Source organism: Drosophila persimilis, unplaced genomic scaffold, assembly GCF_003286085.1.
Source record: "Drosophila persimilis strain 14011-0111.01,24,50 unplaced genomic scaffold, DperRS2 tig00000000-arrow-pilon, whole genome shotgun sequence".
NCBI lineage: Eukaryota > Metazoa > Arthropoda > Insecta > Diptera > Drosophilidae > Drosophila > Drosophila persimilis.
The window spans coordinates 4681919-4708600 of NW_020825288.1; the positions used below are offsets into that span (position 1 = coordinate 4681919).

Consider the following 26682-nt stretch of genomic DNA (forward strand, 5'->3'; position numbering starts at 1 on the left):
GATTATCGCCCTCGCCATCGCCTTCGTCTTGAACTCAATTCTCTGGCAGTTTTAATTCCCAAAAGGCAGCTTAAACATCTCGATGCCAGTCCTTTTATGTTTCGTGTTGGGTCAGCAGAAAATGCTTAACATAAATTCAAAACGGAGCTCGGCTCGGTTCTGGCCGAATCCCAGTTTGTTCACACTTGCCAGCCATTAAGTTTATGACGCAACAGCAGTAAAACGGTAGAGGGACTGGGACTGGGACTGGGACTGGAATGCATGCAAAGGGATGCGATGCCCTGCCCATCGTCGTCGTCGTCGTCGTCGTGTGTGCAGGATGTGGCCCCCAAAGGGATCTTTTGACCAGGCAAAAATACCATAAATAAAACATGGCAACGGGTCGAACGGAAAAGCAACAGCAACAGCAATGCCAATGGCAACGGCAACGCCAGCAACAAAAGGCAAAAGTCAGTGTCTGTTGGTCAGTGCCAAAAAAAGAGAGGGAAACCACAACAAAAAACAATGAAGGAATGATGGATATGGTTGTCGAATTATTTGATACCCTGGGTGAATGGATAAAGAAACAAATTTGCTTGTGCTTCGATGGATTTTTACTATGGCAGCTATATGGTATAGTACTCTGATCTTATTTGAACTCAGGAGAGAACTTATGGTGAACCGGGAGACAGATCCACCTACATATATATTGCTTTCCCTTTGAGTACATCCCAGAAAAACCGCACAAAAACTCGCTCTTTACTGCTAAGCTACTCTGGGAGAGACTCCCCCAGGGTGTGTCATACACCTACACGAATTGATTATACTCTTTGAGGATACTTTCTGAGTAATGGGTGTAAAAACAGCCACCAAAAGAGAGAGAATCCAACATGTTGAAGCGCCAGCTGCTCCACATGAGACACGTGGCAGACAATGAAGGAGCTTCCCCACCGGCGGACTCGACCCACTCGGGCAGGGGTGTGTCAGGAGCCTTTGCGGTTAACAATAGTACGCCCCTGGCCATAGACCATAGTTTGGGCGCTTTTTTGCGGTCCTGCAGCTGCGGCAACCTTTTTTTTGGGTAGCCTGAGCCGAGCCGAGCAGAAGGAGTTGGGCAGTCGTCTCCCCAGAGAATCAACTCAATTTATTATTGCCACTAGACAGAGAGAAAGAGGGAGATGGGGAAAACAGGGAATTGGCATTTTAAAGCTTTAACAAATTAAATTAAACCAACAGAAAATTGTTGATTGCCCGACTTTGTCCACACTTCGATTTGCCATAAATTGTTTGGCTTTTGCTTTTTGGAGGGAACATTTTCTTATTTGCTTTGGCGACGGCCGCTTTTGGTCCTCGTTTTATTTTGTGCTTTGCTGTTTTTCTTTTTTATTATATTTTTCCATTTTATTTTATCAGCAAACAGCGACGGCAAAAGAAAAGTGCAAAGGCAACAGAAAGAGAAACAAGCGGCAGGGCAGCACCGAAAAAAAGGCAGCAATTTTCCAATTGAATAATTGTCACTCGGGAAGTTTTCACTTTTGTCGGCAGAGGCAGACGGCAGAGGCAGAGAGTTAGCCAACCGGAGAACGAGGGCACAGGACGAGAACCAAGGACCGAGGACCATGGCTGTGGCCATTCAATGGCTCAACAGTTTGCCAGTGTCTCCACAGTGTTTGCCTTTTGCCCAGTCTTTGCCCAGTCTTTGCCCAGTCTGTGCTTTCCTTGCTCTCAGACCCAACTCATCCCAGTCAGCATCCACTTCCCTCCCTTTGGTTTCTCCCTTAGCCATACTCCTGTGTTTTAACAGCAATTTTCTTGTCTATTTTCAGGATGATTTGCCGGGCCAGGCTCTGCTGGATGTCGTCTTTGCCAGGCTCAATTTAATCGAGACCTCATACTTCGGCATACGTTATATCGACGAGGAGAATCAAACGGTAAGGCAGGCAGACAGGCAGGCAGTGTTGTCCAGGACTCCTGCTTCTACTTCCGCTGTGCAAGCATATTGGTTTTTGAAATTCATTTTCATTTTCATTTTCATTGAAATTCATTCAGGCGCAACGAGCGCTAAAGAAATGAGAACAAAAAGCCGTGCCCCAGGCGGGAGTCGCAACTCTTTGAGTCTCTCTCTGCATCGCTGTGTGGGGTGGTAGCGAATTATATAATTTCGCTTTCAAGCACCTGTCGGTTGTCCTTCAGACACACACAGTTTTGTGCGTGGTTTTGTGTGATTCGACCTCCCTAACTTCTGTTATTCCTGTGCTTAATTTTCCCGCAGCACTGGCTGGACCCTGCCTCACGCATCTCCCGTCAACTGAAACCCAAATCGGATCCATACGACTTGTATTTCGGTGTGAAGTTCTATGCTGCCGATCCGTGCAAGCTCCTGGAGGAAATCACCAGGTGAGTGAGCCTCAATTAAATTAATTATTTAAACCATTTAATGTGGCGCAACTTTTGGTCTGGCGTGGCCTGGGATATTCATCAAATTGAATTTGAGGAAATTTAATTTGTTAACAGACGCATAATTATAATGCAATTAACAATAAATGAAGCAAATGGACGAGTGAGACGCAGTTAAGGAGAGAGCCATGGCCACGACTAACTAATGGATAATGCATGATGAAATTAATGCATTTATGCACACACACACACACACACACACATTGAGCGAAATAAATTAAAATAACGCAATAGTCAATTGAAAAAGAGAGGCAGCCACTGGGATGCAGATGTTGCATGGATGGACCCTGGCAGTGGTTTGGTGTGCAAAATGCCAAATGTCGCAAACGCAAGCGTTTATGCTGGTCAGCCCTGTCAAGGGATATGTGGACATAGGAAAGGGCGGACAGCACACAGAATGCAGGGACAGGGACACGAACATAGTCATGGCTTTCATCATCGTTCGATGGCGCGATGCGATGATGGTGTCTGGGGGCGATTGCTGCATTTATCAAGCATTTGGTGTGTGCAAATATTTGCACTTTATACGACGACACGTTCCCCATAATCATCATCAGAGACAGCAGCAGCGGCGGTGGCGGCAGTGGCGGCGGCGGCGGCAGAGTGGCGAGTGGATTGTCGAGGATGGAAGGATGGAGCGGAGCCCACCATTTGGCCAAACATCATCAAAATCTATGCCCTGATGCTGATGCTGATGCTGCTGCTGCGCTAATATTAGCGCATATAAATGCATCGAAATGCACTTGTAGCCAAGTGGAAAGCTGTATGGGAAAGTAGGGTTCACGGCTCCATGGGTTTATGGGTTCATGTGGCAAATGCAATTGCCACTGAATGCATTATGGCAGAAGTGCACTACGGACTGGGACTACGGCCCAAAGAATTTTGTTATGTTAGCTATACAAAGTCTGCGGCAATACAATAAACGGCAATTGACTTTCGACAGCGACAAAGTTGAAAATTCCAATGGATAAATAGAGGGATATTAGTCCTCCCCTATCAGAGAGTCAAACAAGGACAGCAGCCGGCTAGACCGAAAAGGATTAAGGCAAACATCAACTTGAAACTCAGGCCTTGGCAAATAATTGTGAAATATGATACACAGCACACCCTGCCCTGCCCATCCCTTTGCAACATTTCTGTATCCTGTTGTGGTTCTTGTTTTTGTGACTAGTTCCGTCTGTTGTTTATTTGCTTCATGATTTTGATGTTACGCCCAAAAAGTCAACAAGTTTTCCGGTTGTGTTTGCCTTGGACAAACATCGATGGAATAGGGTGGCAGCGGGGGGATTATCAACAAATTTTATGCCCAAGGATTTGTTTGTCAGCTTGTTAACTTGTTCCTTCATCCTTTGACTAATGAAATTTGTCAATTTTCAGATACCAACTTTTTCTGCAAGTCAAACAGGATGTACTTCAGGGACGACTGCCAGTGGCCTTTGAACTGGCCGCCGAGCTGGGTGCCTTTGTGGTCCAATGTAAGTGGGAAAGACACACTCGTTTGTCAGAAGAGGAGCATCTTTGATATATTATAAATCATTCACAGCCGAGCTGGGAGACTACGATCAGCGACGCCACTCCAAGGGCTACGTCTCCGAGTTCCGGCTGCTGCCCAACCAAAGCAACGAGCTGGAGACGCGAGTCTCGGAGCTGCACCAGCAGCTCAAGGGCATGTCCCCATCCAGTGCCGAGCTGAACTATCTGGACAAAGTCAAATGGCATGATATGTACGGCGTGGATTTGCATCCCGTTTTGGTAAGTTATAGACACTGCTGCCCCACATGACCCCAAAACCACAGCTGGTTTCGGGTGGAAAAGGGGTCAGCAGGGAAATGCAAAGTTTAATTTCATTTCATGGCAAATATTATAAATCATTTGCTCACATTTCTGGACCCCAAAACGTGGGGAGAGGGCAATGATTACCCCAAAAAACCCCCCGATTTTGGGGTGTGTGTGTGTGTGTGTCTCAGACGAGACTCTAACCCCCTGCCCGATCCCCTGGTTTTGTGCTGCGTAAGTTGGCACTTCATTTGCATTTTTTATTGCCCTTTACTTTGGTATCAAACCTCAATAAATCACCAGCTGTGTTTGTCTGGGGGGGCATGTGGCATGAACCCTTGTACTCCACATGGTTGTGGTATGTGCCCTACCTCCCGCCCCACCTTCCACCTTATCTCTATCGTTGCCCTTGTGTTTTTTTATAGACACAAATCATTGACTATAGCGGCGCCAGGCAGCCGTCTTTCATTTGGATTTTCCTTACCATTCCTCCCAACCCCTTCCCATGCCCTTTCCTTCTTTTCCTTTCCTTCTTTTTTAATTTAATTAACAGCTAAAATTACATTTATTTCGGTTATTCTTACGGGGAGGTTCGGCGTTCGGTGCTCGACGTATCCATAAAAATGCCGCCTGCTACTAATGGGCGCAAAACTTTCCTCTTGTTAACACATTTTTTGGCAATGGCCAGAAAGAAACTTTTGCGCCTGCCTTTTGTTTGCCAAAGTTTCGCTCTCACTAAAGTTCTCGATTCTCTTTCTCTTTGCTCCCACAGGGCGAGGACAGCGTGGAGTACTTCCTGGGGCTCACGCCGAGCGGGATTGTCGTGCTGCGCAACAAGACGACGGTGGCTCATTACTATTGGCCGCGCATTGCCAAAGTTTATTATAAAGGACGCTATTTTATGCTCAGGATAAGCGATAAAAATGTAAATTTTTCACGCACCCGAACGCGACAATGGAGACGAAGGCCATGGGCGCGAATGGGAAAGCCGGACTGGGGGGTAGGGCGACAATGGCCACAATTGACGATGCAGATCCCCCCATCTTGGTCATAAATTTGTTGGCCGACAAGTGCTTCATACAGTTTGCAGTTCGTATAAAGAGTGGAATGGAAAAAGGGTAGTGCTCGAATGGCAGTTATCCTTGGGTTCAACGAGGGATTAGATGGGATAGGATTTATCTGGGAACACTAAAGCTTCAAAGATGCATTAGCAGCGTTTACCAAACCCTATGGATATGTTATAGAATTATCATAAATATCTGTCAAGTGATCAATCAATCATTTCCTTATAGAATTGCCCATTAATCAGCATTCAAGCGATCGCTATAGGGTATCCCAGCTTCTCCATCACATCTCGCAGCTGTTTTCAATTTCTTATTTCCCATTTTGCAGTGTCGCCAATTTCTTTGTGTCCACGTTCCTGCCTTTTGGGCGACAACTTTTTGGCTGTCAGCGGCATCAAGTGGCGCCAGGAGCGGAGTAAAGTGCTAGAAGACTCGTTAGCCAACAAGTAGCTGCTTGGTGCTCTGGCAGCGGCGATAGAAGATAGAAGACACCGAATGGGGCAGCTTCTGAAACTTGTACACTTTCGGGTGTTAACGCTTTGATAATCAAAAAACTTTTTGCAGCCAGTTGACGCGCACAAAAGGCGAAACTTTAACGTTTTTCTTTTTCGACTTGATTTTTGTTGGACGGGTTTTTTTTTGGGGGGGAGAATTCACACTTTACATTCTGCAAAGGGGAAGAACCATTGAGTGGTAGGAACGAGTGGAAGCAACTTTTGCTGAGGCATTCATTCACTCAATTTGCCTTTTGCCTTCACTTGGCAACCGACTCGACTCGACTCTTTGGACTCTTTTGTCGGCATCGTCGCTCCCATCGCACCCATGGCCCATCGTCGTGACTTGACTTTTCCGCTTATCACACACTGCATTTCCCGCATCCTCCTCCTCCCTCTGCTCCTCCTCCACAGAATGAGCTCAGCACTTACGGCTTCGAGACGCCTCGCAAATCGGCGTGCAAACACTTGTGGAGATGCTGCGTGGAACACCATGCGTTCTTCAGGCAGGTGCGCGTCGCCCCGCTGCCCAGCTCCCAGTCGCATGCAACCGATTTGTTCCAACTGGGATCGCGCTTCAGGCACAGGTGAGTACCGTACCGCACCGTACCTTCACAGGCACAGCACACAGCGCACAGAGTTCCTTCTGATGATATATATGCCGGAAGTATTGCGGCCCGACAAGTGGGTGCAGTCATGTGCTCCGCCCTCGTCATGGCATGGCCATTAGATAAAGTTGTTAAATCCAAAGAAACCATAACCATGTCAGCTCCGAGCTGGACTCTGGCGGTGGTACGAGTATGCTGCCTAATTTATTGGCCGAAACCCAAAAGCGCAGCCAATTAAGACGTAACAAATTCCAATGGACCAAACACTCGACTAGCCTCGAGTGCATCTCATGTGATTAGCTCATTAAGAGGCAGAGCTCAAGTGGATTTCGTGGCAGCTGCATACTCGTACAGATGACCTGCCGCATGGACGGGGCACTGGTTCTCAAGAGGATCAAAAGATGGGGCTATCGAAAGGGGGGCTTCTGCTGATACTTATTAGTGTAATGAAAGCAGGCTTAGGCTTAGGTTAAAGGGTATAGAAATGTAGTCTGAGTGACTTTTCCGACTGATGTAGGAGAATAATATGCCTATGAAATGCCGTCTGATATTCCGTTTGCTGAAATCTTTTGCCTTAATTGGACATTCCCTTTCCAACGACCAGCTCCAGGGTATAACCACTTGGTCGATTGTTACTCCCAGGTTACTTTCAGTTTTCCTTTGAAAGAGAGAAAATGAAGCAAGTTCGCATGTGTTGGGCTCCTCGAATTTCATGCAGCTCCAATTAGAAATCATCTCTGCCCCAAACAGAAGCAGGGTAGGCAGGAGTGGAGGCCAGCATACATAGATCAACTTTACGCCATCGCTGGATGGTCAACTAATTGGAAGTCCAATAAAAATGTCGGATCTAGGAGGCCTTGCAAGGCGCAAGGTACGGGGCAAGGGCCAGCAGGCATTCGGCCGAAAAGCAACTCGAGTGCAAAGCCCACTAATGACTTTCTGTGAAATGCGGCTCTAAACCACGGCAGGAAAGGACAGCACAGGAGGGCACAGGGGCTGGCCAAATGCAAGGCAAATTGTGCATGACGAATGTGGCAGGGGATTGGGCTTCGAATGGGGGTCTGGGCCTGGAACTGGAACTGGAGCTGGAGGCAAGTAAGTCCTGGCTTCATGTTTATGACAGACATTTGCGGTGACTGCGGCTGACCATTTAGTTGCTGCGCTAAACTTTCTTGCCCCCAAATCGAGTTCACGTGGCCACGAAACTATTAACTTGGCCAACAGCAGAGAGAGTATGTGGTGTGGTGTAGTATAAGTGTATCGTAGGGAAAGTTCTAGCCAAAAAAAATAGACGAAAATTTCTGGTTCTGGCTCGGACTCCCATTTTACGACGGAGGGAGAACCAAGGAAGGGCCTTGGCGTTTTTAATTTGTGAAACAAATGAAAGTTTTTCTTCGTTTTTATTCTTTTGGCTGCTTCTGGTTTACAACCTTTTTATGGTTCACTGTTCATTATTAGCCGGGACCATCAAGAGCAAGTCTTCCCTTGCGCCTGCCTTTGGCTTACGTTTTTTGGCCGTTTTTTACCATTTGTGTTGTTAATATTTTCGGACGCCTTTATGCCTACTTTTATGTTGTGCCCAACACTCAACACTCAACACTCGCCACTCGCATGTCTGCCACAACCAACCCCCCGCCAAACCCCCGAACAACACCCCGAAAACAACCCGAAAGTCGCCCGGACAAGCAAACGGAGAAGGATGCACTGGCCGCCGGACGATCCCCGCCAGCCTTCACTCGCGTGCCCTCCAAGCGCCAGCCCAGACGCGTGATTGATGACTTTTTTAACAGCCACAAAGGAGGAGGCACCAACGGAGCAGGAGGAGGAGCCGGAGGTGGAGGTGGCGGAGCTCTTCTAGGCGGAGTCGTTGGCAACGGAGGAGTCGTCAGCGGTGCAGGAGGAGGCATCAACATGGGCAACAGGCCGCTGCCACAGCCAGGTCTGGGCAACATCTCCAAGTGAGTACCCCCCGAATGTCCATCATTTGTTTTCATTCCATGCACAAAAGTTTTGATTTACCCATTGCCCGCTCCCCCCTCCCCCTCCTCTATGCACAGAGAGAGTACTCTCTCCAGTACTTGCCTTTTTAGTGTATTTTTTACCCATTTATGCAGCAGCTGCTACTCTTGCTGCTACTTCCTTTGACGTAGTTGTCCTTTTTTTGGATACGCTTTTTGTGTGTGTATTTTTTGTGGTAATAATTTTTAGAGGCTGCTCCCGCCGCCGGAAGAGCTCTCATGGGTCCTGTTCGAGAGGGCCTTTCCCTTTGATCTGTTTTTAATTTTCAAACATATTTTTGGGGGCCAACACAACTCTCCGCAGAGCAGTGTCTGGCAGCATCCAATTGCGCGGCTCACTCGATTGTCTCGCCGGGTTCAATCTGAAAGGAATGCAGCCAGAACACTTCATCATTCCCATTGCCCCCATTACAATACATTTCATGTTTGTGTTTGACAGAACCACAGGATGGGTGTGGGTGTGGGTGTGGGTATGTGTGGCTGACTCCTTGGCATTGTCCTCGTTCAAGTGCCTCCCATTGCATGTGGCGGGGCACTCGATTTTTTGTTTCGAATTTCGTGTTCAAAATCCATTTAGTTGGCATTTTGAAGGCAGTTACATTGTCTAGACGCAACATTTATTAAATGTTTTATGGTTGTGCACATCAAATTATATAGACAAATAAAAATCCCAGCCATTAGTTGAGTTTCTGGGCAACGGAAATGGTTGCCAGGATGTTGCGAACCAGCGATTAAGTGAAGCGGAAGGAGAGAGAGATAGATTGAGTCATGGCAGGAGATTTATGTGTGGTGGAAGAGCAAGGACACTACACATAGAACAGATCCTAGAACACATTTCGAATTAGACAGCAGTTTCTTCCCACTCTGTCGGCCGTCTGCTGTCTGCCGTCAGTTTGCTGTTTGCTGTCAGTGTAAGTGTTCTGCTGGTGCATAAATTACACGCTCAGGTGAGGGTCTAAATAAGGTAATAGAAGCCAATCCCAATCCCAATCCCAATCCCGATCCCGATCCGTACAAAGTGTTTCTGGCTGTGTAATCGGTGGACAGGCAGCAGCACTGGCAATTCCTAGGAAGAACTGGGATTGGGATGAGCAAATAGCTCACGTCATTTATCATTTGCAAACAAAGAGAAGCCCAAACATCAGGCAGCCGGGACAGGCCAATCAAGTTGCCTCCTGCCCAGAGAGGTCTGAGAGATCGAAACGACCAAAACGAAGCGGGAGCATAAATCACTAGGCACGCCTCGGTCTCGGTCTCGGTCTTGGCCGCAGTCTCCATCTCCATCTCCGTCTCAGAGGCACGTTCTGGATCCGAGTCCAAGTCAAATGGCGACGACTCCTGAGAGTACGAAATGATTGCCCGCTGATTGCCAGTGCGGCAATTACTCAATTTTACACACGCGCATTATTTGTCTGTGTCGATCTTGGATGTGGAGATGGAGATGGAGATGGAGTCGGAGTTGGAGTTCCACTTGGAGATGCGAGTTCGATGTTCAGGCTTTGGGTTTAAGGCGATCCTCTGCATAGCGTTGGCTCCTCCGACAGCCTAAATGGCCCCCAATGCCGCAGAGCAGACTTTAATCAACGTTTATGTTAAACAATTTAAATTTATGGCAAAATAATGCGAGACTGATCCCCCATCTCTTCTATCCGACTATCCTCCCCCTCCCCCTCCCCATCTAGCAACTATGACAGCCCCTACCGATCCACGTATAGCATTCCCACCAGCCTGGGCATCCGACCCTGCCACCAGCAGTCCCCCCAGCAGCAGCAGCAGCAACAGAACAACAATTCCAGCAGCTACAACAACAACAGCGGTGGCAACCTCCAGACACCTGACTCGCCGCGAAGCACGCGCAGTGCCCCATGGCCCAGGTCGCAGCAAAGATCGCTCTTCGGCCACAATCCCTCGAGTCCGCGGTCCGTGAGATCGGCCAGCACGGCGCATCATCACCACCATCATGGGCACCACAGCCATGGCCATGGCACCAGCCACCATCCCCACCAGCAGTCGTCCTCGTCGTCGCACCACCAGCGACAGCAGCGGGCCAGCTCCTCATCCGCCTCGCATCAGCAGCAGCGCTACAGGTCCAGCTCTGTGGAGAGTCACTCCTCGAATGATTCCAGATCCACAAGAAGGTAAGTCTCCAGAGGAGATCCTCGCAGTAAAGTCTCTGAGGAACCACGCTTCCCTTTCCAGACACAAGCATCGCCATCGTCGCACCTCCGACAATGAGAGTGAACTCTCGCGAGGCTCAGGTCGTTCGGGGCGATCGGGTCGCTCGCATCATCGCAAGCACCGCCGCTCGCATAGGCATCGGCGGGACTCGGCCGGCGGGTCCGATCATGACAGCACCCGGGGACGCAGTTACTCCGGACATCGCAGCTCCTCGATGAGGAGTGGAAGTGCCGAGCTTATCGACTCCACGACGCAGTGGCGAGAGGTGCAACGACGACAGGCGGAGGCCAGCCTTGGCCAGAGCTCCGTCCAGCAGGCGGCAGTCTCCAAGAGCAGCATGGTGGCCCGCAGTCTGCACAGCAACGACAGCCACTCGGACACGCACTCGCACCACAAATCAAGGAGGCATCGCAAGAACAAGTGAGTGGAAAGATACTCCCTTCCCCTAGACGATCCCCAATCCTCGATCCTCCTTTCCATAGATCTCCTTCGGAGTCGCGCAGTCGCATGTGGAACAGCGAGCTGGCCAAGCATCTGCAGTTCGATCTGGTGGACACCGAGGGCATGTCGGAGCAGCAGCTACGGGAGATCCCCTACACAGTGGTGGAGACCACCTCAAAGCGATCCAACTCCAATCTGAAGATCCACAAGAGCAACAGCAAGAGCAGCGTGGGGGCCAAGAGCACGGGCTCCGGCAACACCATAACCAATGGCAGTGGCTCCGCCAGTGCCGGACAGGCGAGGATTCGCGTAGATCGCATCAGAGGGTGAGTAGAAAAAGGATCCGGTAGCTATAGCGGCTGGATCTTATAGTTGAGCCGCCTTTCAGGCTCTATTACCAAAGTTCGCATCCGCATGAGGGTAACGGCGGTGGCGCCGGCGCGGGAGGAAATGCTCCCAAGAACGGATCCATACGATCGGCCAGCACGATATCATCTCGAGAATGTGAACGCAACAATGGACTGGTTAGGTAAGTGTTTACCAGGGGGTGTCCTTCTGAGGATTCGGATTAAGAGTCTTACTTTCTTTATAGAATGATGTCTAGCATGAGCATGGGTGACTTCATCTCGCCCACTGGTTCGAATCTGAGTCCATTGGAGAACTCCGCTCTGCGTGTCTCACATGAGCACACGGATTCGGGTCTAGGTGCCGATCAGGATTATGCCTACTCTTCAGAAAGGTAAGTGTGGAACTGTTGATTGCAAAGAATCGATATTTATCGATATTTTATGCGATAAACGTATAAATTCACTTATATTTGATTTCAATAGTTAATTGATAGCGTATTCCACATTTCGTGTATCGATTTTTTATCGATATCAGACATTTCAGTTCGATACATCCCTAATCCTTCTCTTTTCCCTCTGTATCCATCCCACCATTCTTAGGTCCAGTGACAGCACACGCTATGGCACCAACAAATCATCGGGCGCCTCGAGCGGATCCCATCGAAAGTCGGGCGGCAGCGCCGGAGGCGGCACGAATGGCGGCTACAACAGCCTCATGCAACAGACTGTGAGTAATCAACAGCAGCAGCAGCGCTCGCTGTTCGCCCAACAGCAGCGGCAACAGCAGCAGCAGCAACAGCAGAAGACCAATTACAAATACGCCTCCTCCTCATCGACCACTAATCCCACAAGCGGCGGTGCGGGCGGCCTGGCGCCGGTCCACAGTGCATCCTCTTCCTCGGGCCATGGTCACACGACTCCCAATACCAATCCCAATTCCAATTCCAACCCCAATCCACAAACAAACGCAACTAACCCGATGCAGTCGCCGGCGGCTGGCCACGCCAATCGCCTGCTCCACTACACGACCTTTGAGAACAACCAGTACAAGTTCAGCCTGAACAATGCCCTGGCCAGGGGCTCGGGAATGGGATCGGGATCGATGGCAGGTGCCTGCGTGGCCACCGGCGGCGGCAGCAGCAGCAATCTCATGGTATCAACTGGTGGCGGAGGTGCTGGTGGGGGTGGTGGTGCTTTCAGCAGGCAACGCAGCTTCGTGGAATGGCCCAGCAATCCGGCGGCCCCGTACTACTATCAGGGACCCTCGACGAGTGCGGCGCAGGTGAAGAGGCGCGACGCCAAGTCGGACATTGGGGTCCCCACGCGACGTCTCTCCGGCCAGAGCATAACCAAGACCCAGCTCCTGACGGGCGGGGGAGGCGGTGGCCAACTGGCCAATGCCAGCTGCTATCCGCTGCACTACGCCAGCAGCAGCGTCACCAGCTCGGGGCATAGCCGTCCCCCGGGTCAGCGCTCTGGGCAGGCCACAGCATCGGGCCGCTATGGGATGCAGCCGGCCAAGTCGGATCTCTTCTTGTCCTACATCCATGGGGCTGAGTACGAGCGGCCCTACATCTACAACTATAAGATGCCGCAAATGCCAGCCGGGTCGGGGCCGGGTGCTGGCTCTGGAGCTGCGGCTGGTGCTGGTGGCGTTCCTGGGGGATCGCCCAAGCAGCAGCCCACCGCATATCACATCTCTGGCTCCCAGACAGCCGATCCGCCGCCACCGCCACCGCCTCTGTACGGCGGTTCGGCGCCCGCCAACGATGTCATGTACTATCAGTTTGACAAAGGAGCCGCTCCGTCAACGTCAACGCCGCCCATTGTACAGCAGCCGCAGTCAATGCAGTCGATGCAGTCGATGCAATCGATGGCATCGAGGCAGCCATCGTCTTCGTCGTCGTCGGTGGCTGCCGGTCCATTAGTCTATCTGCAACATGGACAGAATGTTGCCCCATCGAATGTCACCTCCACGCAGCAAACTGTGAGTAAGATTTGAGGTCCGTCGCATGTTGCGTGTAAGCCGTAAACCTGTCGCATGCTGTTCTCGTTCTCGTTCGCGATGTTGTTGTCTTTGTCGTTGTCTCTTCTTCCTCATATTGTTGTCTTGTCTTGTCTTGTGTTGTGTTGTGTCCCTAGAACTTGTGTTGTTTTTTTCCCCTTTGTTGCATGTTCTGTTGTTCCAACTTTTTAAGTATTTCCTTTCTTTCGAGTTGAAGTTTGTGTTTCGCCGCGTCTCCCTTTAATTGAATCCCGTATTTTATTGGCATTATCGCATTCGAGAAGAGCACTTAGTTCACTTGAAGCGTACATAGTAGCTACCATAAGTATCTCTACACATAAGTACTCCCTCCCATACTCGTATATTCGTATATAAAGTTAGTTTTAAGAGTCGTCTCTTGACTGCATGACGTATACTTAATTTTCTAGCACAAAATTGTATTTTCTGTGATTTTTTTTCGGGTTTCTATTTCTATAACGAAGCTCAGCTCGTACGAGTATATGCGCCTTTGTGCAAGTGTAATAAGTAACTGAAGCTTTTATGTTGATTATTTTGTAAGACTCATTGTAAACATTTGGGGAGAGAGAGAGAGAGAGAGATCCGGCAGCCCCAGCCCCTTGTGTGTCTGTGTCCCCATTCTACAAGCGCACTTATCTCTTATACACTCCCTCATGAGTGCCCTCTAACCCCACGCGCTCTCTGTGTGAGTTTGTGTTATCAAAAAGCGAGTCTATGTATGGATATAAACTCACTCTCACACTCCCCGCACTCGTTTTGGTATCTGAATTGCGGGATAGACTGAAATTTAATTAACTGAAATTTAAGGCGTGAGAAAGATAGTCCGTACTCCAGGGAGTCCTGGCGGAACCTTTGACTAGACGGCCCACGAATGCCAATGGAATAGTTTTGTACAAACTTTAAGGAAACCAGCAGCAGCCATAAACATGCCCCAATCAGATCTTTGAGCCGAAAAACTTTGCCTCCACTCAAAAGTATGCTATGGCCAAAACTTTGCCCAATTTCACGCATGCCTAATTAACAACTGAAATATTCCAACTAATTTTTGTTTAGCGCACAAATAAATTACCCAAAAGTAAAAGACCCATAAAGACCCCCCACAGAGTCCAGAGTCCAGAGAGTCAAGACAAAAGGCTGAAGCCTTGGCAGTGCGGGAGGAAGGAATGGCAATAAAAGGGAATAAATAATAAGCAACTATTTGCGCTACATTATCCGAGTTTATATAACAGACAAGATTTTCATCTGCATGGGGCGGGGCGGTGGGGCGGTAACTTTTGGGCAAATAATTTCAACTAAAGCTGATGGCACAAATTTTGTAGCTGCCAGAGCAAAAATACTTACAATTCTAAAATAAATTCTGGCCCAGCTTCCAGCAGAGGCAGCCGCTCCTTGGATCTCACGACCCACTCTCATATATAGAAATAAGTGTGTGTGTGTGCGTAAGGGGATATAGCCATATGTGTCTATGTCTGTGTGTGTGTCACAAATGGCCAACAACAACAGCCAACAGCCACCGAGTACATAGAAACATTTTCGAAATGTTTGGCATAATTTTGCTATAAAATAAATTTTGCAAAATTGTTTTTCCTAAGCTGGGAAGCAGCTTAGTGAAGAGGAGACCCAGACCGAGACAGAGACGGAGACAGAGACCCAGAACTGGAACTGAAACTGAAACTCAGAGAAGCAAGCAGCGCCTGGCAACGCCTGGCAAAGGCAACGACATCAGCAAGGACATCAAATAAAACAAGCAAATCAAAAATTATGACAGCACAGCAAGGGGCAAGGCACAAGCCAAACATGAGCACAAGTACACGGGGATACGGGAGGATGGAAGGATGGGAGATTAGAGGAGGCAGGACACATGGACAGCATCTTGGCCAGGCCAACAAAGTGGCAAAGTGCGCAGCCAGCGGCCAAGAGACAAACGCCAATGCTGACAACCCTCAAACGATGTCCCTTCGACGATGGGTGGAGAATGTTGTGGGTGGCTTGTGGGTGCCCTCGGGTTGAGGGCGTGGCATGTCCTCGGCTCGCCCCCCGAAAAGCAGTTAAGTCAATAAATTTACTGATTTAATGTGGCAAAAGTTTCGATTGTTGTTGTCTCTGCCATTTGCTCTGGTGTTGTTTCAAGGGTTACAGGAAAAGGATGTCACCCTCCAATGAGGGTTTCGTCCTGTGTAAAACGCCTGCAGTTGTTATTATACCCATTGTTCTGACCCATGTTCTTGGTCCTGCCGCCTTCGGGCCACACCACACGCACATCCATGCGGAGCGAGCCAAATACCTAACAAATGTTAGATTAACACAATTGCCAAACAATAAAAGCAGCAAAGTTGGGCAAAGCTTTGGCTTAAAGCGATTTGGCCAGGAAATTGCTTGCCAGGAGTAGATCTTAAAGATGGGAAGCGGAAATGGAAATGGAACGTCTGAGATGCAATTCGTATTTCTTCGATTAAACAAATTCAAATTAGTAGAGGAGAAAATTATTCATGTGCATAACTACTCCATCAAAGATTTATTTACAAAAGAAAAAGGACGCAGACAACTTTAATGCCCTATAATTTAAAGCTTAAATTCGGAAAAAATTATTCAATATATTCCGATTTCGATTCCAATTCCGATTCAATAAACGTTATTACAACTTCTGCAGAAATCCATTAAATATTAAACCATTAGACAACAATGTAACGTTGAAACAATAACGGAGCCGGCTTTTCACACAGCTTCGGGCAAAAACCGGGCTTACAACAAATAATTATAAAAAAATATTTGTGATTGCCAATTGATTTATTGGCAGAAAACATTTTGTTCCCTGACAAATAGTGCGGAAAATGTAGAAAAACTTCAAACAAAGGCGAAAACTTTGAACAAATAATATTTTTATTTTCACGGAATCCGGCGATGATTTAATTATGCAGGATGCAGAATGTAGACGGACGGATTGAATGGAAAACACTCGACCGTATTTTTTTGTTTTTATGCTGGCTCTAAGCGCTCTTTTGTATGCTTTCGCCTACGGGCGGCATATGTCATCGCATTCCTGCTATATTTTTATGCATTTTCCACATTTTTTTCCCAAACACAAATATTTCAAATGTTTTATGCATGGCCGGGAAAAAGGATTGAAGCTCCCGGGGCGCTGGAAAAAAAACAAGAGAACTAAGCAGATGCGACCAAAAGGTTGCTAGTTAATAATTATCTTTGACGGTGACAGTTGCTAGACGAGGTCGGACGAGCCCTGACATTGGATGCCATAAACGGAGTAGCCTTGTCCTCCCCGTTAGCTGCCGCGTGTTAATGAAGGGGGCGTTTGACACTCGCCAACATTTATGCCACACAATTTGATGCATTAGCGTGTCTATACTCGTGCGTCTGTCTGGGTGGGTGGCACGCCAAGGGCGTGTTTAACATGGGACCCTGCCCAATTAACACACACATGCCCCATCGTGCTCGTGCCCCATCCACATACACACCCATAAACGGGGGCGAAGAAAATTAATTAAATTCCTTTGGTTTGGGCCTTGGCCAATGCTGCCTTCTCGTCAAGTTTGTTTAAGCAATCTTGTACGTGTTTCCATTAGGCTACAATTCAAAGTTCATTATTGAATGGAAATGGGCGTGCCACAGCCCACCCTGGCATGGGGCATGGGGCATAATAGATAAGTTTCCCTGTTTCCCTGCTTTCTGTCTGTCTGTCTGTGTGGTGTGTTTCCTGTGAGGCAACAAATACGATTTTCAAGTTGAATGCAATTTTAATTAATAGAAAATCAAACAAAGTTCTGAGCCTTCCTTATGCTCATCCGCACACACACAAAATATATCTATATATATATATTGTACACATAAGTTGTGTGTGCACAAACTTGTAGTTGGCTACAAAAAGCATAAGCCAGAAGCAACACAAAGGCTTTAATCTCCAGTGAGTGCAGGGTAGATACAAGCCCGAACCCATAGATACCCATAGGTTCCCTTTTTAGGGTCTTCGAGTATGTTTGTGCACCTGTCTGATTTCATTTACAAATGAATATGTCGATCTCGCACTACCTGGCAGCCATTTTCCCCTGTTTCCCCGCCTGTTTATCTTCCATTTTGTCTGTGTCTTTCTCTATCTCTATCTCTGCCTCTGTGTGTATCTGTGTGACTTTTGCCAAAGAACTTCGAATCATAAAGGCATCCAATGGGCCAAGGCAGAACGTGTCTTGAGCGGAAGTGAATGAGCTTTTAAGTGTATTGAGTCTGAGGCTGAAACGCTGGAGGAAGTGAGATTCAATGCGATTAGCTACCACACATGTCTGCCGGATGAATGGCTTCATACATTTCATAAATGCAAATTACAAGGTGCTTAATTTTGGTACTTTCTTTCCCTCAGGCTGACTCACTAAATATTTCCAGAGCGCTCAGAGAAAATTATGGCTAAATTAAGCCTGAAAAAGGCTAATCCATAGCGGTTATAAAAGCATTAGAGGCGGGAATTAAATATGGAAATAATCTAGAAGCGTGTACAGATAATAATAAATTCTATAAGTTAAACAAAGTGCCAATAACATGCTTTAATAAGAGATTGCTGCCCAAATTAAGTTGGGGTCCAATCTATACAATCATGACTGCAAATATGACAGGTATCTGGGTGCTGAAGTAGAGATTTAAAATGCATCAATGTTTGTTACTAACCGGAGGCCTTACCATACACAGAAAAAGGGATATATCTCATAGATAAAGGACAATAATTGATATTTGGTACATCATTCACCCCAAAATGTTAACAATTTCCGACACTTTGAATACCTGTCTGCAATTTCTTGAAACTTATATGAAAAGTGCTGTCAAAGACTGGAGCATTCAATTCCGAAATTCAAGGCACACCATAGAAGTCCTCTCGTGTTGAACAAACTGTTGTTTTTTTTAGGAAATTTAAAGTCCAGTCCCCACTAGATGTGCGGTAACTAACCCCTGCTGCAGATACAGCTACATCTACAGCTGGTGGTACAACAAAGCAATCGCTCTATGCCATCAGCCGTGCAATCAAGAGCAAACCGCAGGGCGTGTGGCATACGGCGAATGTCGATTGGGTTGGGCCCCAGCCCCACGTACTCGTACTCGTACACCTGTGTGCGTGGTTTGGTGCGGTTGGTCAGCTGTTTGGCTGCTGGCCACCGACCACCGACCTGCCGCCACTGGCCTCTCCGCAGAGAGTGCAATCAGGCGGACTTTTGTTCCCATTACCATTAGCATTGGCATTTGGCATTGTTGCTCCCGTTGCTATACGAATATTTTCCGCTGCTTTTCATTGTGTGTAATTAAAATTGTGTATCGGGACAGGTTGCGCCCGCGGCGCTAATGATAAATTTATAAGCAGAAAATGAGATAGAAATGGCGGAAAATGGCGGGAAATGGGGGGAAAATGTGGGTGCCTGTAATTTAATTAAAATTCGAAATAGCATAACATTTTTGTTGATTTTGTCAATGGATATTCGTGTTATTTATGATTTACATAGTCGTATAATTAAGCATGACATGCATGTCTCCGAGTCTCTAATCACCAGGGTCTGTGTCTATATCCATAGCTGTTATGATAGTCGTAAGTTTTGGCCTGATATCATTATATTGTATGAGTAGGACTGTGCTTAACTATAGTCGCGTAAGTGCATGCAAAGTTGTGCTAAAAACTATTCAAGAATGGAGCCTGATTAGAGCGAGTCCCAGTCCTGCAAGAAAGCTAAACCTTGTTTGTATTTTCAAAACCCCCCACACACCGAACCAACCCCGAATTCGAAACCATCACGAATGCCCCTCCCCAATCGACAACACACCCGAAATCGAAATAGATACGGACGCACTCGTCGTCGCATTCCTGCAGCGAGGAAGACGAGGCCATGATGGTGCTGGAGGCCATGCAACAGGATGCGGCACAGACCACCAATGACGAGACAGAAGACACTGATGACATTTATGATGATGAGGCAGCCGAGGCTGAGGATATGTTTGATGCAGACGCACCTTTGATGTCGCCAACCGGCAGCCACAACAGCACCAATAACAATACGTGCAACAACAACGCCATCAACAATAACAACAACAGCAACGGAAGGCAGTGCCACACAGTGCCGGCAGTGGCAGGAACACAGGCGGGCAATATTAATTTCGATAATTGCAATGCGAATGTCTACAGTGGTCAACAGCAGCAGCAGCAGCAGCTAGGCCCAATTACCACAGCAAACCAAACGTTAAATTGTCCCACACAGAACGCAAATACAAACACCAATATAAATACGAATGTCAAGTCCAGTAGCAATACCAATCCCACTACCAATACCAGTACCATTGCGAATGCTCCAACTAGCGGTCCCCCGTCCAACGTAGCTGCCCCAAGCACCTCGACAACAACAACAGCAGCGGCAGCAACACCAGCAGCAGCAGCATCATCATCGGCAACAACAACTCTAACGAACTTGCACTCGAATTTACAACAAAATCAAAACATTTCCTCCAGCTTAGAGATAATCCTATCGCCAATTATCCAAAGTAGTCGACGGTAAGTTTTTATTTTCAGTTTGTTTTTCGGTTTCGATTGTACTCCTCGCCGCTTGATATGTGGGGCAACAATGCTACCCGTTCTACCTGTTTCTGTTTTGTGTTCTGTTTCCGTTTCTTTTTGTAGCTAACATGACAAGTTACTCAGATACTTATTTGACCTGCATGCCACAAAGACAAACAATGAGAGTGACTATCCCTTAGCCCCCTTTTAGCTGGAAATTGCATTCCATTTAGACCCTTACCCCAAGTTGCAGTTGGCTTAAATCGAACCTATGTATAAAGGACATTGTGTTAAAGTGTTTTGCTAGAGCTGAACCTAGGGAATGTTGAAGAAGAGATTGCCTATTATTTCAATTTCCTTTTCATGCATTCATCCCCTCCTGTGCATCGCCTTTTTTCAGACTGAAATATATGAGATGATCCTTTCGTATGCATAACCCTTATTCTGTTCGTCTTGAAAGAATCCCCAGATGATTCGTGAAATGTGAACTCCCTGTGAGATGGCTTATTATTTAATTCCATTTAACTTTAACATCCCTTCTTACGCATAATCTTTATTGAATATCCGTTCAAATTTAAAACAAAAATCCCCAGCAAAGACACAGAAGACATCGCCTTTAAGTGTGCAAAAACAAAAACGGAACGAAAACATTATAAATTATGTATTAATGTGCCCGTTAGGCCTGCGGAGCTCTGGAATCGGAGTCTAGAGGAGTCCCGGTCTCTGTGGGATCTCCCCAAACAGTTTTTGGCCTTTTGCCCTCCCTCGCCGCCTCCCTTCTCGCATTGTCAGCTGCCAATTTTCAATTGCCTCCAGGCAAAGCCCCTCCCCCGAGTGCGCCTGAGGGGCTGTGGGGTGGCAGGCGACAACGATAACAATCGTGGGAGGGCGAACAACAATGGGAAAGCCTCTCGCAGGCAAACATTCATTTTCATTTCAATTTCACTCGGTTCTTGCTTTCATTTTGGATTTACATTTGATTTGACTGCGATGCGTACGCCGTTGTTTGCCTCCATCTTGGCGGAGTCTGCCTCCGTTTTTGCATCGACTGCCTCGACGTTTTCACGCTTCGAATGGCAGTGGGAACGCACAAATATTTATGTAAGCTGGAGGAGACAGGGCGAATGCGAATGGTACTAGGAAATTCGACAGCCTATTTACAAATGAATAGGTTAATGTCATTGGAGTGGATGGTGGGCGGTGGGTGGTGGGCGGCGGGCGGTAGGCAGATTCTGCCACGTTGTTTACGAGCCAAACTTGGGGCAAATTGACTTTAAACATGTCAATTTAAATGTGGCCTCGACCCTTGGATACCATTTCATCCCCCAAAAGAAGCATTCCGCTGTGTGCGTGTGTCTGTGCGCCTCATTAAGGCACTCCCCCGAAAAGTAGGCTATACATTGTCGTTCAGTCAGAAATATTACCCATACGCCGCATTGCACGCAGCCAGTGAAGCAACAAAATGACAATTTCACAACAAATTAAATGCCCAGCCAGGCGAGCAGACAAACCAACATTCATATGTTCGGGGAGTACACCCGGACATTCCTTTGAAATGGGTATTGCAAGTAAATGACCTTCAAACTCGATAAGCGAGAAACAAAACAAGCGAAAGTGCTGAAAATATACATAATTTTCAGGGCACCACCAAGACAAAGACCTCCCCCCATAGACACATCCCCATGAATGTATATATGAAAATATGATAGGACACAAAACAAACACACACACGCTCTGCCACAGACATTAAAATATACGATCCCAGGCTAGAGCGAGCCGGGAAAATGATATTTCTGCCGGCTCGATGGCCAGGACCATGTCTCTGTGCCTCCATCCCTCCATAAATACAAATTTCAACAAAACAACAGGCCACAAAACAAAAATAACCCAGCCAAAAAGAAAAATACAACAACAAATATAAGCGATGAAAGCAAAAAAAAAAGGCGCAATGGTGTCGCAACAACAAGCCAGCGCCAGAAAAGGCAAACATTTCATATCATAGAAATACTTTGGAGCCAAATAAACAAAAGTTGTGGCGGCGACTGGAGGGAAAATATTCCAACAGTTGAAAGGGAATGTTGTTTCGGTTAGGGGTCGTATGTGAAAACTTAGATACACTTTCCAGAAAATGCTTAGAATAGGAAGCAAGGAATGAAGGTCCCAGCATTACATACATATCGATCCCTAAACAAGGCACTCAAATGAAGCGTTCTTCTGCCTACCATATGATCAATGTGATCATTCTTCTTGAGTACTCTCAGTATTCATGTCTCACCAGAAACCACTCCAACTCGCTCTTGAGAAGAGTATGAGACCCCCACAAAAGGTCGGCGCATTCGACCTTGCTACAACAACGACAATTCTTATTTCCCTGTGGCCCCCCCTAGCCTGTCCTAGCGAATCGACCCCCTAGATCCACAGCGATTCGACCATTTTGTGCCCCATCGCGACTTGTAGCTAGGCCACACGCAGCCGGAGAAAAGGGGCAACCAACAAAAGGACGCAGCACAAAACTTTACGCATTTTTGTCACAGCAACAGCAACAACAACAACAGTACAAAATAGAGAAAACCGAGAGAAAGGAAAGAAAAGTGCTGAAAATGTGGAAAGTGCCAGTGGCAATCGTAAATTTGACGCACATTTCAGCTCCGTGGGCGGAGGAGATAAGCTTATGAATGGCTATATAAAAACTCAACATCGGTGGGGCACACTCCGTCGAGCATTATGTGTGGAGTGACTTTTTGTTCGCTGTTTATTCGGTTTTTCTTTTGGTTTATGATTAAATTAAGTAATTATTTGTGTTGTGGCGCCGACTAAAATGATAAAAAAAAAAGTATTCAATTTGGAGGACAGCCAAGACGTAAAAACTGGATTCAGTATGGCCGTAAAGGCGGCCTGCTTTTAATTTATAGCACCACAATTGTGACACACATAACGTATACGCACTGTAGAGCCCACTAACCATCCTGACTCACAAAACCAACCATGTACTCATACTTACACTCACTTGCATAACCAAATACACTCACACAGTCACTCGTGCACTCGTGCAAAACTTACATACATATATGTGAAAATCGAATCAACAAGAAAACTTTTCCTAACATGTGCAAATATTTTCTCTTCCTTCTCTTCCGTTTCCGTTTCTCTTTTTCAACATTTTGTTTCATGCAACCGCAAACGTGCAACTGCAACTGAAACTGCAACCACCTCAAAAAACAGAGCGCAATTGTAAGCGAAATGAGCACAGAATTGTGAGAATTAGCTAAATTTAATTTGCAATAGCCAAAGCCCGCCACCGCCCACAACAACGTTCCTGCCCTGGCAGTAGGACCCGGTGGCAGCTCCTCGAATCCGCCACCCACGGCCTTCTGCAAACTTTGGTTGCAGCAACAGGAAAAGCAGCAACAGCAGCAGCAGCAACAACTCTATGAGCAGGAGCAGCAGGCATGGCTCTAGGAAAGAATAAACTACATCCACAACACGCACAACATGTAAGTGGAAAGTTAAATGGAAACTACATGCGGGCTCTTGCACAAAAGTGTGCTACGGAGAAGCAGGAGCAGCACCAAACAGGAGGCAGCAGCAGCCAACAACCAGCAGGCAACAATAAACAACATTTAAAAGCCGCCGGGGCCAAAGTTGGGGCCAAAAGTTGGGCAGAGACTCTTGTCGTTTGCAAATTAAGTGCACATTATGCCAACATGTAAATAGATAATGTAGTTCTATATATATATATGTAACTCTATGTGTGTATGTGTACATAAGTTTTGAAAATTTACAACAAATAAAAGAAAGAATAAAAAAGTTAATCAGCTAAGCCAGGAAACACTCTAAAAACCCAAAAGGAACAGGAAATATGCAATGGAAAATAAAGAGAAACGAAAAACAAAGTTAGCTTAAGATGCGAATAATCAAAAAGCCAAAAAAGCAAATGTATCTCACAGATAAACAACAGCAAAAGGGGGGCGGGGGGCTGGTCTGGCATAAAAGCAAAAATAAATTGTGCGTTAATGATAAGCGGGGCACATTTCAGCGGCATAAAATTTATTAAAATATGCGCACGAGCCAGACAACAGGCGATGGAACGACGGCCTAAGGAATCTTTGGGGCCAGCCCCCCCCAACATGTATTTATGCTTGCCAGGCGCACACACACACACAACACACACACAAAGATAAGCAGGGAGAGAGATAGAGAGGGAGATACATGGAAAGCGACTTTGCCCGGAAATCGTTAGCGATAAATATAAAATTTTATTGTTCTCCTTGTATCTGTATCTGTGTGTGCGTGGGAGTTTGTGTGTATGCGTGTGTGGGTGTGTGCTCCTGCAAGTAAATTAAATATACGTTTTTATTAACTACTAAGAACCAATTTGATACGCATTTAAATAATGCCTCTTACACAAGAGCCCACACACACACACACACACCCACACACCGACACACAGAAAAAAATTATGTAAAATTTAATTTTACTGCATTTGAAGAGGAGTGTAGGAGGAGTAGCAGCAGAAGCAAAAGCCAAATAAATGTAATAGCCTATGTATGTAATTTAAATAATAATAAAATATTCGAATACTATGTATGCAACACGAAAAAGATACTTTAGTTGTAGATCTACCTACTCGTATGTGTACTGTATGGTTATGTGGCTATTGCCCCCGAAAACTACTTACTTACTTATGCCAACAACGTCCAATAATTTCAATAATATTTGTGTAAGCGTAACGCCGGAAGGATGGAAGGGTGGAAGGGAGAACTTTTGACCATATATGTATTTATATACACTTTAAGCCCAATTTAGTTTAGTTTAATCATTTGGCAGCTAATTTAAGTGCTCAACCTTTCTGTGAATGTGAATGTGAATGGAAATGTCTGCTCTGTCTATCTGTCCGTCCGTCATGCACTCTCCGTGTAAATATCAAACAAACTGAATGACCCTTTACTGTCCCCACTTGAACTCTGCTGTCCTGTCCTGTCGTGTCCCTCAAACAGAACACACAAATTAAATGAAATATAATAAAACTACAGATTATGATCGGATTAGAGTTACGAATATGGAATGCATATGAAAAATATTATCGATTAAAAAACCTTATACACAAAAATCTATTTCATATTGGTGTAAACGTAAACAAATAAATACGATTAAATGTCTCTAACAAGATTTTACCATGAGTGTGTCACTTTTTTATATATATACATATATATATCTAATATATACAATACAAATAAAGAAATAAACTGCAAGCGACATTTTATACAAAAAAATTCACAAAGCAAATCACATTTTATTTCAAATGGGGGGCAAGCGGCAAGTGGAAGGCGTCCAGGGGCTATGCCACCCTCAGGGCCACTTCAACTGTAACGAAAACGGTAAAAAAGCGTAACAAAAGCCAACTCTGATAAGCAAGTGGCCGGCCAGAGAATAAGACAAGTCGAAAAAGCCCGCCAAAGCCCAGCGATAAGAAACCAAGATGCGAGAAGACAAAGGCGACAGCACAACTTTCAAGTCGAAAGTCCCGGGTCCCGGGTCCCCAATCCCGTGTCCCGTGGACAACAATGCACGGGCCAGGAGAAATTAGCAAACTTACGCAGCACAAAGGAATCCTCCTCACGAATTATGAATGGCTCTGCTCAAGAGGCCCCAAGATAGTCAAAGGAACTGACACGATAATGCCAGCGCACAATCACAATCACAATCGCAAGAGGGCTAAAAGCAATTTCAAGCAGTTGGGGCTCATCTCTAACTATAAGTTAGAGCTCAAGTTGGTTCCTACGAAACGTGTGCTAAGTGCCCGGGGAAAGGGAGTTCATCTAACTCGTTTCAAATAAGTACGCTATGGGCGTAAAGTGTGAGGCTATGAATTTTTGTAGAAATATTCAAGAGCGGAATAAGGATTTCTTAAATTCATAAGGCGACACTTTTCACAGCGGCACTGGAAAACCCCATTTATGCAGAGGTTCTTTTTAGAGAAGAAGAACATTTCAAGCCACACAAAGCCAGCTCCGTTAGCTTTCCGATATATTACGCGTTTTCCTTAGATTTGGTTAAGCTTTCATATGAGCGCTTTTCGCAGAGTCCCTGGACAAACCGATCAATAGCAATCGATAACTATCAATTGTCTTGGTCTTTTTTAACATATGTTGATTTCAAGAACTTCAACGTTAGCGGCAATATTGCTGTTAGATTCCTTAAATAAATAATCTGTTTCTTAAATGCAATAAATTTAAAAAAAAATTTTCTATCAACTATCGTTTACTGTCTAAATAATAATCGACAACTCGTTCAGACGATGCCCATCGATAAGGCATTTTAGCATATGTTGATTTCAAGAATTTCAACGACAGATGAAATATTGCTTTTGGATTCCTTAAATAAATATTCTGGCTCATGAATGCAAGTAATGTGTACAAATTTGTTCAATCAACTATCGATACCTGTTTGAATGATGAGCGATAGCTCGTTCCATGAATACAGCATTTAAATATGATTTCGAAAAGCTCGTGATGAATATTAATATTACTAGTAAAACTCAGATCAACGAAAATGTTCAGCAGCTAAATCAGCGTATGGAAATGATAAGTAGAAAGTAAGTAGAAACCTGTCTTTTGGTCGACCTGCTGCTATTGGTTTATCCAAAAGATATATATCGATTATTACTGGAAAATCAATCGATGTCTATATTTATGTTATTTACTTCATTGGGATGTCATTGCCTCGAGTCTGAGAGAGTACGAAAATTCCAGTTCCTGAACG

General features: G+C 46.2%; 1 protein-coding gene across 1 annotated transcript in view; it reads left to right on the top strand.

Moving 5' to 3' along the window:
* LOC6598857 (filaggrin) overlaps positions 1-23319 on the top strand; it is a 58404-nt gene extending 35085 nt beyond the window's left edge. The window contains exons 3-18 of the mRNA XM_002023708.2: positions 1806-1910; positions 2252-2376; positions 3814-3911; positions 3980-4188; positions 4985-5137; positions 6185-6357; positions 8052-8336; positions 10079-10534; positions 10596-10994; positions 11057-11341; positions 11404-11544; positions 11608-11754; positions 11963-13349; positions 19211-19917; positions 23143-23151; positions 23206-23319. Of these exons, the coding sequence (XP_002023744.2) occupies positions 1806-1910; positions 2252-2376; positions 3814-3911; positions 3980-4188; positions 4985-5137; positions 6185-6357; positions 8052-8336; positions 10079-10534; positions 10596-10994; positions 11057-11341; positions 11404-11544; positions 11608-11754; positions 11963-13349; positions 19211-19917; positions 23143-23151; positions 23206-23251 (4725 nt within the window). The 3' untranslated portion in view covers positions 23252-23319. The remainder of the gene's footprint in view (positions 1-1805; positions 1911-2251; positions 2377-3813; positions 3912-3979; positions 4189-4984; positions 5138-6184; positions 6358-8051; positions 8337-10078; positions 10535-10595; positions 10995-11056; positions 11342-11403; positions 11545-11607; positions 11755-11962; positions 13350-19210; positions 19918-23142; positions 23152-23205) is intronic.
* The last annotated feature ends 3363 nt before the right edge of the window (positions 23320-26682 follow it).